This window comes from Penaeus chinensis, chromosome 10 (assembly GCF_019202785.1).
Source record: "Penaeus chinensis breed Huanghai No. 1 chromosome 10, ASM1920278v2, whole genome shotgun sequence".
Classification (NCBI taxonomy): Eukaryota; Metazoa; Arthropoda; class Malacostraca; order Decapoda; family Penaeidae; genus Penaeus; species Penaeus chinensis.
Window position 1 is genome coordinate 34479126 of NC_061828.1, and position 12500 is coordinate 34491625.

A 12500-nucleotide genomic window follows, 5' to 3' on the forward strand; every position below is an offset into this window, starting at 1 on the left:
GTAGGATTTCAAACTTCACAAACTTTCTAATTTTTAGTGCATTTAATCAACATTTCACATGGCTTGTCTTTCCATGTGAAAGGTAAATATCCTGTCCATAGAGGAGTGTGATTAGTAGTCTCAATTGAGTATTACCAAATGCAAATGGACATGATCATTATTTCAAAACCTTGAGGACAAAGTTTGGAGGAAAACAAACTCAAAATAATGTTTTATTTTCAATTGCTGGCATTATTTTCATAGACTAAAACTAAACAATAGGATAAAAAATTGAAATATAAAATGAATTACTAATCAAATAATATATATTAATCACAATGAGAATGTATGGAATAATATAATTACAGCAAATATCACAGCTATTGTGAATAAAATTATGGTAACAATTGGTAACAAGAGACAAGTTGGTATAAACAATGCTTCACATACAAAATACAAACACAGAAACAGCACTTCTCAGGAAATACTTCTTGTGAACTGATTTAGAAAATTAAATCTTATAATCACATAAATGCATAAGCATCTAGACTTCATCAATGATCCCATACATATTATACAATCACAAATAAAAAAGGAGTTTGTAAATAAACTTCATTATCACATTATTGATATGATGTTGCCATCATCTTTGTGAACTTAACATTTGGATTTGAAAAGGAATCCAGCAGAAAATGATACAGCACGATGAACGCTGGTCCCTCGCTGAGCCCAGTTGAACCTCGAATGTAGTCTGTGCAGAACCCAAGTGGCTTGCAGGATCTCGCAAGGAGTCCAAGGAAGGGGTGGAGTTCACTGGCCTCCTGACTGACTTCTCGTCCGCTCACCATCACAGGGATTGAACACCACAACATATATAATGATTAACTTGTGAACTGTACTTTGAGATCAAAACTAGTAATTCAGTTCAGATGTCTCTCGTATTGTACCGTCTTGTTGGGAAGTTTTGTCGCAGTCGAATCCACTCATACAGCAGCTTTTCATACTTGTACCACAACCACTTTCAAACATGAACACACATTTGAAGCAGAGCTTCCGGTTATTAGACCCACTCCCGGTGTTGATGTTCATCTTGTCACAGCTGCCGTTGTTAGACCCACAGCTGCTTCTCTTTGACTGGTGTAAAGAGGTGATCTTCTTCAGTGTCGGATGCCTGGTACGCCTCATTGAGCGATGCCTACAAATCCAGTTTAACAAACCCTTGAGTTGTGTGTGTTTTATGTATCTTTTTTCTACCCATCACCAAGAAAGCTTGTGTTCAGGAGCATGCTGTGCTATTCTCCATTGAAGAATCTTCCAGAATGCTACTCTCTTAAAAATTACTGGCACTTTAGTGCCATAGTTGTAGAAGACCTCATAAGTATTTTTTTATTTGCTTGAGTAGAGGGAAAATTTCAGAGCTCTGTTAGACCACACCACCACCAAATTTTAGAAATTCATAAATATTTCAAGCCGCACATGCAGTCTCTATAATAAATGCCAAAATACATGTTGACATAATGTCATAAAAAATAACTATACACTTGTCTCATCTCCTAATAAATTTATTTTGTATATAGTGTTTTTTTCTGCCAGTCTTTGAAATGGTCAGATTCATCAGCACAATGTAGTCAATACATATTTATGAGTTTAAATCTTTGCAACTTACCAATTTATAAGTTAATTCAAGCACCTTTCACAATTGACCATAAACAAATAAACATCAAGCATTTCCCTACTAGAGTACTGCACCTACATTTGGTCAGAAATATATACAAGCCCAACTCTTAACAAACCATGCAAATAAACACATGCAACAATGCCCAGCCTGCAGGTATCCTTAGCAGCTTAAGAAGTCTCACTCTACAGAATACAAGTGTACAAGGCTGGTCACCTCTGTGCGTCCATAAACATACGACATCCCATAAAATTTTCTCTTTGTTACATTTCTCACTGAGACTCTTTCAGCTGCTTATACTTTTCTATTTGCTTATCATACAGAAGCTGGACTGGATTCATAAGGCCATTTTCATTATGGTACAAGGGTGAATAGTGAAAATAACTGGGGAAAGAGCAATAGAACAGGGATATACTTCATTTTTGGGGAGATCAGATAACAAATCAGAGTGACAACAAGTTTAAAATCAACCAGCATAAATGTAGGCCATATTCACAATGCAGAAAATCAAATACTGACAGTAGTGGAAAACAGTGATTCAGCAACAACTTTCACATTAAAGCAAAATTAGCAGGGCTATATCACTAAACAGATAGAAGGGTGAAAAAAAGCATTCAGTCAACCCTTAATGAAGATGAATTGCCAGTCACTTTGCAATCTACAATGCTTACTAGCCAAAAGCAACTTTTAATTACTTATTAAGACCTGTCAGAATATGCAGCATGGGTGATTTTCATATATTTTGAATAGAAATTTCAAATATTTCCTTTTATTTTTTTCTTTAGTAATCACATCATTACACAATGGTTTCTTCATATATGCTGCAAATTCAACAAAGATCTTAAATAGAATGAAACTACAAAATGGTGCACTTAGGGAAAAAAATGACTAAATAAGAAAACAATGCAAAATGTCTTATAGACAATATCATTATTTCAATATATGAAGGCAAGTAACTACAAAAAACACAACAAAATAACTGAGCAATAAAACAGTCTTTCCTATAAAACTAGGGAGCTGCTCCATTCCCTGTCATTAATCAACAGAATAGTATCAACATAATAAATAATACTGAGGTCAAGGATATTACTTACAAAACAATACTTTAAAACTAGGGTAATTAATACCAATTATAAGTAGGATGAGCTCCATTACAGACTCTCATAAAAGTTTTCTCTAATAAAGTAATGCATCACTTTGATCTACTTGGTCCTTGAAGTCCTTTTGTTCTCTATCACCAGGTGGAGGAGCTCCCAGCTGATCTACTTTTTCAGGTAATTTGGAAGAAAATAAGCAGTGTAAACAACGCTTGGTTGATGAAATGGAGCAGTAGCAGCCTTGTGTAGGGGTGACTACATCGACGTTACGTACCTGCTTTGCTAGGAGATTTTGCTTAGTAACTTTTCGGACTGATCCATGAAGGTCTTCTCTTTCCTTGTTACTGCTCATGGTGGATGACCCCCGACTTGACCCTAAAGGGAAGTCACGTGAGGTCAGAAAAAGTCAAAATCAGTCATAACACAAAGTAAATGATAACCCACAAAGGACTCCCCAGAAATGGTTATCTGTATGTTATTAGCAGAAGGAGAACTTTACTTAACATGATATTCATTGCAAACATATAAAATAAAAAGATTCTACTAGTTAATGCAGGTCAGAAGTCACAGGTCACAAGTCTAAAAATCAGTAGTTCCTTCCACAGTAATATACAACTATTCTCATTCTTATGAGAACAAATTCCCTCTAATACTTTCTAACAATGAAACATATTGGCACACTTACATCCACAACCTTACATAGAAAATGATAATAATGTTAAATATTACTTTGTAAGTAACTATAATACAGAGTTAATAGTGAGTTATGAATGTTAATGATCAGTATCAGTGACAGTTAGCTAGTTAAGCTGAGGTTACCAGTCCCGTGCATGATCTATCTGCCAACAGAAAAAAGGTTGCTCAGTGCAGAGGTCTCCAGGGCAATGGAAAAGAAGGAAGCATTTAGGTCCCTTTATTTTGTAATTACAGATAACAGGGAAAACTACAACTCAATTCTTTAGAATAGAGTAAGAAAAGATCATAATATGAATAATCACATGAGTGTGTGTATATATATATAAAGTAGAAAAATATGCATATACATGTAAAAGGAAGATAAGCCTATCTACAGGAAGACTACTGTACAATTAGAGCAGGACTAGAAAATATTGTAGATCTCACTACAGTTTCTCTTCCAGTAATAGATATAATACCCAAAGCAAATGCAATATATTATTCATTTGGACTTCATAATACTTTCCGTTTGCTCTTAAATAATTGAGCTTCTAGGTGTTTGGTTGAACAGACAAAACATCTTAAAACATACTGTACAAGCCGGAAATGAAGTCATACAAAAAGGTAATGAGCATGTCTACCAAGGTATCTATCTACATATATATATACAGACAGAGAGAGGAAATACATTATATATGAATATTACAGACACAGAGAAGAAAGGGATAAATATACAGATGAATCACCAAAATAGTCCACAAGGTGATTTGATTATATAAATATCATGTTGACTTCACTTTAATCTATTTAAGCTATCATTTGAAATTTAAAACTCTACACTCTGGATGAATGATACAACTCCCATACCCTATTATCTAAATGAAGTATCACAAGCTGAGGCACATGTGCTCTTTCACACATCTCATTTGCACTTAAATAGAACTATTCTTAAGTATGTATCTTAAGCTGACTTGGGAACTGTAAGGTTAATTGTTTTCACAAGCTTGAGAAGCACAATAACAAAAAATTCACAGCAACTGATATAACAATTAACAAAATGTTTCCATAACTTACTGTGAAAATTACTTTAAATTTGCAGTTAATTTTTTTAGAAGAACAGTTTTTCAAGTGATAAATATCAGAAAAGCAGAAGGTAAACATTTACAAGAAAGTTCAGTAAGGGAGATCTAATTTTTTTTTTTTTTTTTTTTTTTTTTTGCAAGGACTGGAACATCATAGCAATGAAATGCAAGGTGCTAGTGCAGACAGTGAAGTAAACATAACAGAGATGCTCACACACACAAAAAAACAAGGCGATTGGCAACACTGTACAAGATACCAACAAAAAAAACAGCAAAGAAGTGGAGCCAGTTAGTACCACTGGTAAACAATCAACACTCGTGAAATGAGTTTGGTGATGCTTATGTTAAAGGTGATTACACTACCCAACACAAACAGCACAAAGGTCTAGAGCTGGGTGACATTACCCCTTCGCATGAGAGAACCGTCACCACTGGAAGTGCTCAACAGACTACTTGGAGCCGCGCTGTCCTCGAGGTCCTGAGAACCATTCCGCTGAATGTGCGTATCAGCGAATCTGACGTTTTTAGCAATAAACTCCTCATCTGCTTCACGCTCCCTTAAGCCAAGCACCAGAACACGGAACAACTCCCAGTCTCCAAAATTCATGTGCAAAACCTAAAATAAGATCAAATTTAACAATCAGATTATTATTTTTTAGTTTCTATTTCATCATTATTTTTTTTGGGGGAAGGGGGCTTAAAAATGGATATAATTTTTAAATATCAATATTTCTGAACAAATCTTTTAATTTATTTTTTATCAGAAATCATCTCTTTGTTTCATGATTCACTAACTACTACACACTCTATACAGTCAAAATAAGCCCAACTCTACTGGATCTCTTACTTACCTTCTTCAGGTCATCCAGATCACAGTGCAGCAGAACTTTTCCATTGATATTATGCTCAATGAATCTTTCTTTGTAGGTTGACAGCATGCCTGTGGAAACACCTTCAACCTTGCTGAATATCTCAAACAAACCTTCAATGGACAAGCTGGAGAGCTTCTTATCTGCAGCTTCAGGCTGAGGAAAAAATCATCAATTAGTAAAAAGAAGAAAAATAAAACCATAAATAATAGGAAATAATAATACTTAAAATGTGAATAAATCCCAGTAATAACCTTTTCTTCCATTCTGTATCAATATTTGTTTAAACTATTTTATATACATGATCTAGCTACTTTATATCAACTAACATAACGTATCACAAAATATTGTATTGAGGACTTTCTGAGCAACATTCCTTTAACCCAACTGGCATGGATTTATGTTCTGTCCCCTGTAGTTTTTTGTGAATTTTGTTACATACAGATGGCTCCACATATGCTCAGCCAGCAAGGAGTCTATCATTAGGCCCTAGTGACCAATCCTGATTTCTCCTTTCCTTGAATTGGCAGGAAAATGTGTTTTTCTTTTTATTACAATTGATATCGATAATGTTATCATTGTTATTGATGTTATACTTATTAAATTGTTATTAAAATCTTGGTAACATTTGAGACAATGAAATAATGCAAAAGACCCTTTCCAAAAGTCAAGGAAAAGTTTGAACAGGTAATACAAGTAGGACTAATAACTGACTCCTTGGTGAATAAGTACTTGTAGAGCCATCTATGTGTAAATGCAATAAATATACTTGTACTACAATGGGAATGGCATGTATTATTGCCATACGTGACGATTGGGTTGAAATACATGTTCAAGCAAATACTTGAAATCATACCAACTTGAATGTATTTGGACTTACTGGCAAACTGGCAGTATTTGAAGCAGTGTTCATATTCATGGGAACAGGGTTGAAGTCAACTGATGGGGCTGACTGGATGGAAGGAAGGAATGGTGGACCATAACCCCACATGAGTGGATTCATGGGTGGCATGGTGGCTGTAGAGTTCTTCTGATTGCCTCTTACCTGTAGTAATTAATATATTTGTGAAGAGGGTGTTCAAAGGAAAAATATATGACAATGCTGGAAAGAATGCAATATCCTAAATAAGTGAAGAAAGTAGCATGTAAAAGTGTATTTTTTATCAAAACAACATAAACATTCCCTGAGAAATCTAATATCTACTTAAAAAAAGTCTCTTACTGGTCTTCTTGGAGTTGTAGTAACTTTATTCTGTGGGTCATACTGTTGGAAGGACCAAGGACTAGTAGGATTGGCAGTGAACTGTGGTCCCATGTCATCAAATTGTGGCTGATCCTCCTTGATTACCTGGAAAGCCATTCAAGGATTAATAAAAGTATCAAGACAATTAAATATAAATATCAATATTAGTAAGATTTTTGTAGGTGATAAAAGTAATCAAAAACCTTAATACAAATGAAAAAAAATCTTACACAGTCATACCTTTCTAATGAATGGATCCAGGTTAATGGTGAATGGAAGGAAGACTTTGAGGTCTGATACATGTAAGGAACTTTTGTGCATAGAGAGAAAGATTTCAAATTTCTTTTCCTCTTTGTCCATCTCCAAAAGAGGCTCAACTTCCTTGGAGTTTGGAACCTGGTTCTTGATTCTGTAACATAAACATATGGACTTTGTTAATAAATCCTTCTCTTGGGTAACACACACAAAATAAAACAGTAGATACCTTTGTTGGCATTATAAAAAATATCACAACTCACTTTTCAAAGAGATCCTTCAGAGAGCACTTATCATCTAGGGTGTCCTCATTGGCCTCATAAAACAGGATGAGCCATGAAGCACGGTATGGCCACTGCTCAGTGATATTAATCCATGAAGCTAAGTGATACCAGTTGAAATCTATGTGGAATGCCTTTAACAACCTGTGGAATAAATGTATCTATTATCTAACACATTTAAAAAAAGTAAATGGTTCAATACTTCTTTGTATGAACATCTTTGCTGAGTATACTGGATAACAAATCCTGAACTTTATGGGATTTATATTATAATCTGATAAAATGGAACAATATACAATTCAAATTTCAGTCCAACAGATATTGGCAAAAAAATGTATTTTTGGAATAAGAACTCCTGAAAGGATTGTTGGGTTGGATTTGGACTTTGGCATCAGAACAAAAACATAGGCCAAGGTTGATTTTGGTAATCATGCATGAATTCTTTGCTTGAGTCTGTGGAAGGGGATACAGTGCTTAGTGTTGAATCTTTAAAGCTATCTAATAAATTGGTAGTTTTCTTACCTGCCAGTGATGTAAACAACATTCATCAACCTTCGCATTGATCTTGGATTTATGTCACTAAAGTAATCATCTGTTAATAACACCTGTGAGAGAAAAAGTTACATGTAAAATTAAAAAACAATGTGACAATATATCATATGCATATTAAAGAATTCATATAATGCAAAAAAGCCATCCACACATCACATAATCATACCTTTGTTAGATCCTGAGCACCTCCAACCCTATTGAGATTAGAGCCTATACTGGAAGCAACAGAATCTGATGGCCTGAGAGTTCTCCTGCTACTCTTGCTATTATTTCTTCTAAGGTTCTGGGAAGAACTTAGACCGCTCTCTGATGACATGCGACGATTAGCAGGAATCTGTCAAAAGTACGGAAGCAATAATAATGTGACTTGTATTTCAGGCCACAAATCAAAGAGGGTAGCAAATTGCTACACAAGCAAAAGCATGGATTAGGTAAATATTTTGTACTGAAAGCAGTTGATATGCTCATACAGTATAAGTATATGATGCAAATGTAGAAAGCATGAATGGTGATAATAATGTATTCTTAAAATATGTGAAGAATATATGTTGTGACTAAAGTTATAGGCTTGAATAAAGCAAGGCAAGACACAAATCATAAGCATTACTTGACAGTGTTCTGACTTTATACTTATAATATGTATAAAACTGAAATCAATATTCAAAATTGCTTCAATTTACAATTTTCTATAAAAGAGGCTTATATCCCTTATGGTTACATAAAAGTCATCAACAAAGCCTAACAACAGTAATTATATTATGTAAAGGTATTTCCTTAGCTGTTCAATTAAAACAAATATCTCTTAACAAAAATGTATCTATGAGTGATACTCAAATTATTTTAGTGGCAGTTTATCATTAACTTTATTAAAACCAATATCCAAGTATAGACAATGGAGTATTAATAATACAATCAGTGGCACAAAAATCTCTAATACTGTTCAGTAGTGTAATAAAACGGAATTGGATTTTTTTAGAAAGCATATGCAAGTGGCTAGAACTTCTAAACATTTACCTCAGTTAATGTTCCTCTTATAATTCAATTGTGTAATGTAAGTAGAGTGCAAAATCCCTTTGTTGCAATTTTTTTTTTTTTTTATGGTTACCTTCTATTACTGTATGTTCAAAAGCACTATGTACGTATTTCTAGAGTTATAAATCAGAGATGGGAACAATAAATTAAAGAAATTTATCTTTGATAAGATTATCAAAGATAAGGTGAATTTACACCAATAAAAAATAAATTATCAGTGCAACAGAGGAAAGACTGATAAAACAAAAGACGATACAAGAATGGTTAATGAAATGTGAGGAAACTTATCACATTTAAAGATACATGGAGAAAAGTTGTAGGAAAGTTAACAAAGGTTAGGGAAGTGACAGCGAGACAGAATGAGAAAAGAACAAAAAACACATACGAAAGCTCAGCTTAGATATTGAATGTAAAATAAGCAAAGAATAATGTGGTAAAATAGGGAAGAGGTAAAGATGTAAGAGGACATTTCACTTTAAGAGATGACGTGGTAAAACACAAAGTTGCTGCCAAGATACATTACTAAGGAAGCTGTGTTTGAAAATGTTGGTACTGTATGGAGAAAAAAAAAAGAAGAAAAAAAAAAAAAAAAAAAAAAAAAAAAATATATATATATATATATATATATATATATATATATATATATATATATATATAAATAAATACATTTATAATAATAACTGAGGCCAAACACACTGCATAACCACCAACTGCATAAATAAAGCCACAAGGAGGTTTCAGGAGGACAAGGACCAGGGGCACAGACACAAGAATAACAGACACGGGAGGACATAGTGGGACATGGGGGGTACTTACGGAGAAATTGAATCCGCTTTCGCTGGATATTGCACGTTTTAACGGTATCTGGGGGGATCAAGGACTCTTAACAAGTGACAGGATAAGAGTTGAAAGCAAGAGGAATGAAATAAAAAAGGAGTAGATAAGTGAATGAATGGAGTGAAAAAGGTCAAGAGGAATAGACAGAATGAAATGAAAAAGGAATATATGACTGAATGAATGGAGTGAAAAAGGTTGAAAGGAATAATTTTTCTGAATAATGAAAAGGTGGATGAAATGAATAGTGGGCATGCAAGTCTAACAAATATATGTAAAAGGGATAATACCACACTAAAGCAGGTAACACACCAGAAATTAAGTGAGTATCCCAAACAATACTATTGGTCTAAGAAGCACAAAGCAGTCGGGTCAGGGAGGAAAGTCAGACAAGGTCACAGGTGGGTTATGCACAAAGTCTACCTGTACTACTCTAAGAGTGCAATGTCTGCAAATTTTTCTAATAATCAAAAAACAAAAGTAAATGAAAATACTGTACCTTTTGAAACCAAAAGTCTATATGTATGGTTACATGCATGCACATGTACACCTGTGTGTGTGTGTGTGTGTGTGTGTGTGTGTGTGTGTGTGTGTGTGTGTGTGTGTGTGTGTGTGTGTGTGTGTGTGTGTGTGTGTGTGTGTGCGTGTGTGTGTGTGTATATATTTACATATATATGTATATACTGTATATGTATATATGTATATATGTATATATACACATATATACATATATACATATATACATATACATATATATGTGTGTGTGTGTGTGTGTGTGTGTGTGTGTGTGTGTGTGTGTGTGTGTGTGTGTGTGTGTGTGTGTGTGTGTGTGTGTGTGTCTGTCTGAGTGTGTGTGTCTGAGTGTGTGTGTCTGAGTGTGTGTGTTTGAGTGTGGGTGTTTGAGTATGTGTGATTGTGTGTGTCTGAGTGTGTGTGTCTGAGTGTTAGTGTGAGTGTGAGTATGTGTAAGTGTAAGTGTATGTGCTCATGTATATGTGAGTGTGTGTGCGTGTGTGCCTTCAAGTATAAATGCAAAAGTCAGTGACCTTTTCATATAACAAAGATCAGACACTCATAACCAGGACCACATGATTTCAAAGCTTTTTATTCCCAATCCCTAACTACATTCATTCAACAGTCTGTCTGTCAGGAACAATGATGACTACAGTTCTCCTTTGATCAGTTAGTGCTTTAATAATGTCATATCACAATAAAAAATAAAATCAAGTTATGCCAAAACACTTCTGAAATAATCTTTTACTGCAAATCAATCAACTAACACTAAAGTTTTCTTGTTTTTTTAACATTCTCACACTATATACCATAAAACAATATTGTCACTAAACAATCAAACAATTCATAAAAGCAGAAACACACTAATTTTCACTTCTGAAGCTAAAATATGAAATCTACTTACATGGCTAATGCCACCCATAGCAGAGGTTGTGGCAATGCTTACAGAGTCTGTCTCTACCTCCAGCCACATGCTCTGTGATCTTCCCCTGGTCTTCTCAGCTGCCTGTATATCGAACATCAGAAAAAAAGGTCAGAATATATTTCTTCAAAGTTCTGTGCATGTCAAACAGATTTCTAGGCAAATAGTTTTCATATTTAATGAACTCTTAACCTAATGACATTACCTGTTGCGCCTGCTTGACTTTGCGCAGCCCAGAGTTCTGTAGGTAGAACGGCAGGTGGACAATGTTCCTAAGGTAGTCATGCCCACTGATGGAAGATTCATTGAATACCCGATGAACATGGAGCTCTATAGCCTAGTCATAGGAAATGGAAATCCATTAGTACCTCAGTAAATAAGAGATTTGTTACTCATTACATAATGCGTTAAAAGGAAATGATTTGATAGCACACATTCACTGTAAGTTGTTACCACACTTTTCCTGAAGTTGGGGGAGTTTTACGAAATACATTAATCATATCAATTTACTGTGGATGGAAAAATCATTAAAATACATATCTCTTTTGAAGCATGCATCTATGTGATCATGGCAAAGTGAAAAATAAAATGTATTCGTTATTAATTTAAGCAGATCAAAAGCATTAAACTCATTCTTCTGAAAATTTTACAGGACTATGCTAAGAATAAAATATCAGTACACTACTGTTTCCATAATCTATTACATTTTTGTTGTGTTAAATGCATTCAATGGAGGCTATAGGCTGTATACATTGTAACATTGATCTATTCAAAATGAAATTTCAAAGTTAAATCCAATTCTATAAAGGTATATATTACAGCTTTCTCTTCTGGCCTTATCAATAATGTATTTGTTCAGTTAATGGATTTCAAAACTCTCTCAATATGCAGCCAATGCCTCTAAATACGGTTTAAGTAAAGGCCTTCATAACATAAACTAGGTCATAAATTGGCCATGCACTGCAGTGAAAAGTTTGGATGATCTAAATTCTATGTCATCATAAACAACTAGAATATATTAATCCATACAGACATTCTTCTAACAGAAAAATGAAAAACTACAAGTGGTTGTAGCAATATGGGTATCATGGTTAGCGGTTGTCTGTTTTCCTTGACTCTCTACTCCAGTTTCTTTTCATGCATGATCTTTAACAAAAGAATATTAATTTAATCTGGAATTCACTGAGATCACTGAGCACAGCATATTACATAACCATGCACATGCAGAAACAGATGGTTACCAATGTTAGTAAATATTATTATCAAATTACACAGAAACAAATACAATTCTTATGATTTTACTACTTGGGGTGTATGGCTGGAGGCAGGAAATGGGATTCACTACATATTTCACATGGAATAGAGTATGTAATAATAAATATAAATGTAGGGTATCTACTTCTACAAGAACATTCCTCACAGCTGCTTGATACAGTATGAGTCTACTACTTTTTAAGATGAGTATAGCCAAGCTAGACAGTATATACCAAG

General features: G+C 34.2%; 1 protein-coding gene across 1 annotated transcript in view; it reads right to left on the minus strand.

Annotated features, from left to right (window-relative positions):
- LOC125029951 overlaps window positions 1–12500 on the minus strand; it is an 83381-nt gene that overhangs the window by 50245 nt on the left and 20636 nt on the right. The window contains exons 14-25 of the mRNA XM_047620142.1: window positions 11215–11346; window positions 10992–11093; window positions 9557–9604; window positions 7875–8042; window positions 7679–7761; window positions 7139–7300; window positions 6861–7029; window positions 6600–6725; window positions 6258–6422; window positions 5360–5533; window positions 4914–5124; window positions 3026–3126 (exon numbers count right to left, since the gene is read on the minus strand). Coding sequence (XP_047476098.1) covers window positions 3026–3126; window positions 4914–5124; window positions 5360–5533; window positions 6258–6422; window positions 6600–6725; window positions 6861–7029; window positions 7139–7300; window positions 7679–7761; window positions 7875–8042; window positions 9557–9604; window positions 10992–11093; window positions 11215–11346 — 1641 coding nt within the window. The remainder of the gene's footprint in view (window positions 1–3025; window positions 3127–4913; window positions 5125–5359; window positions 5534–6257; window positions 6423–6599; window positions 6726–6860; window positions 7030–7138; window positions 7301–7678; window positions 7762–7874; window positions 8043–9556; window positions 9605–10991; window positions 11094–11214; window positions 11347–12500) is intronic.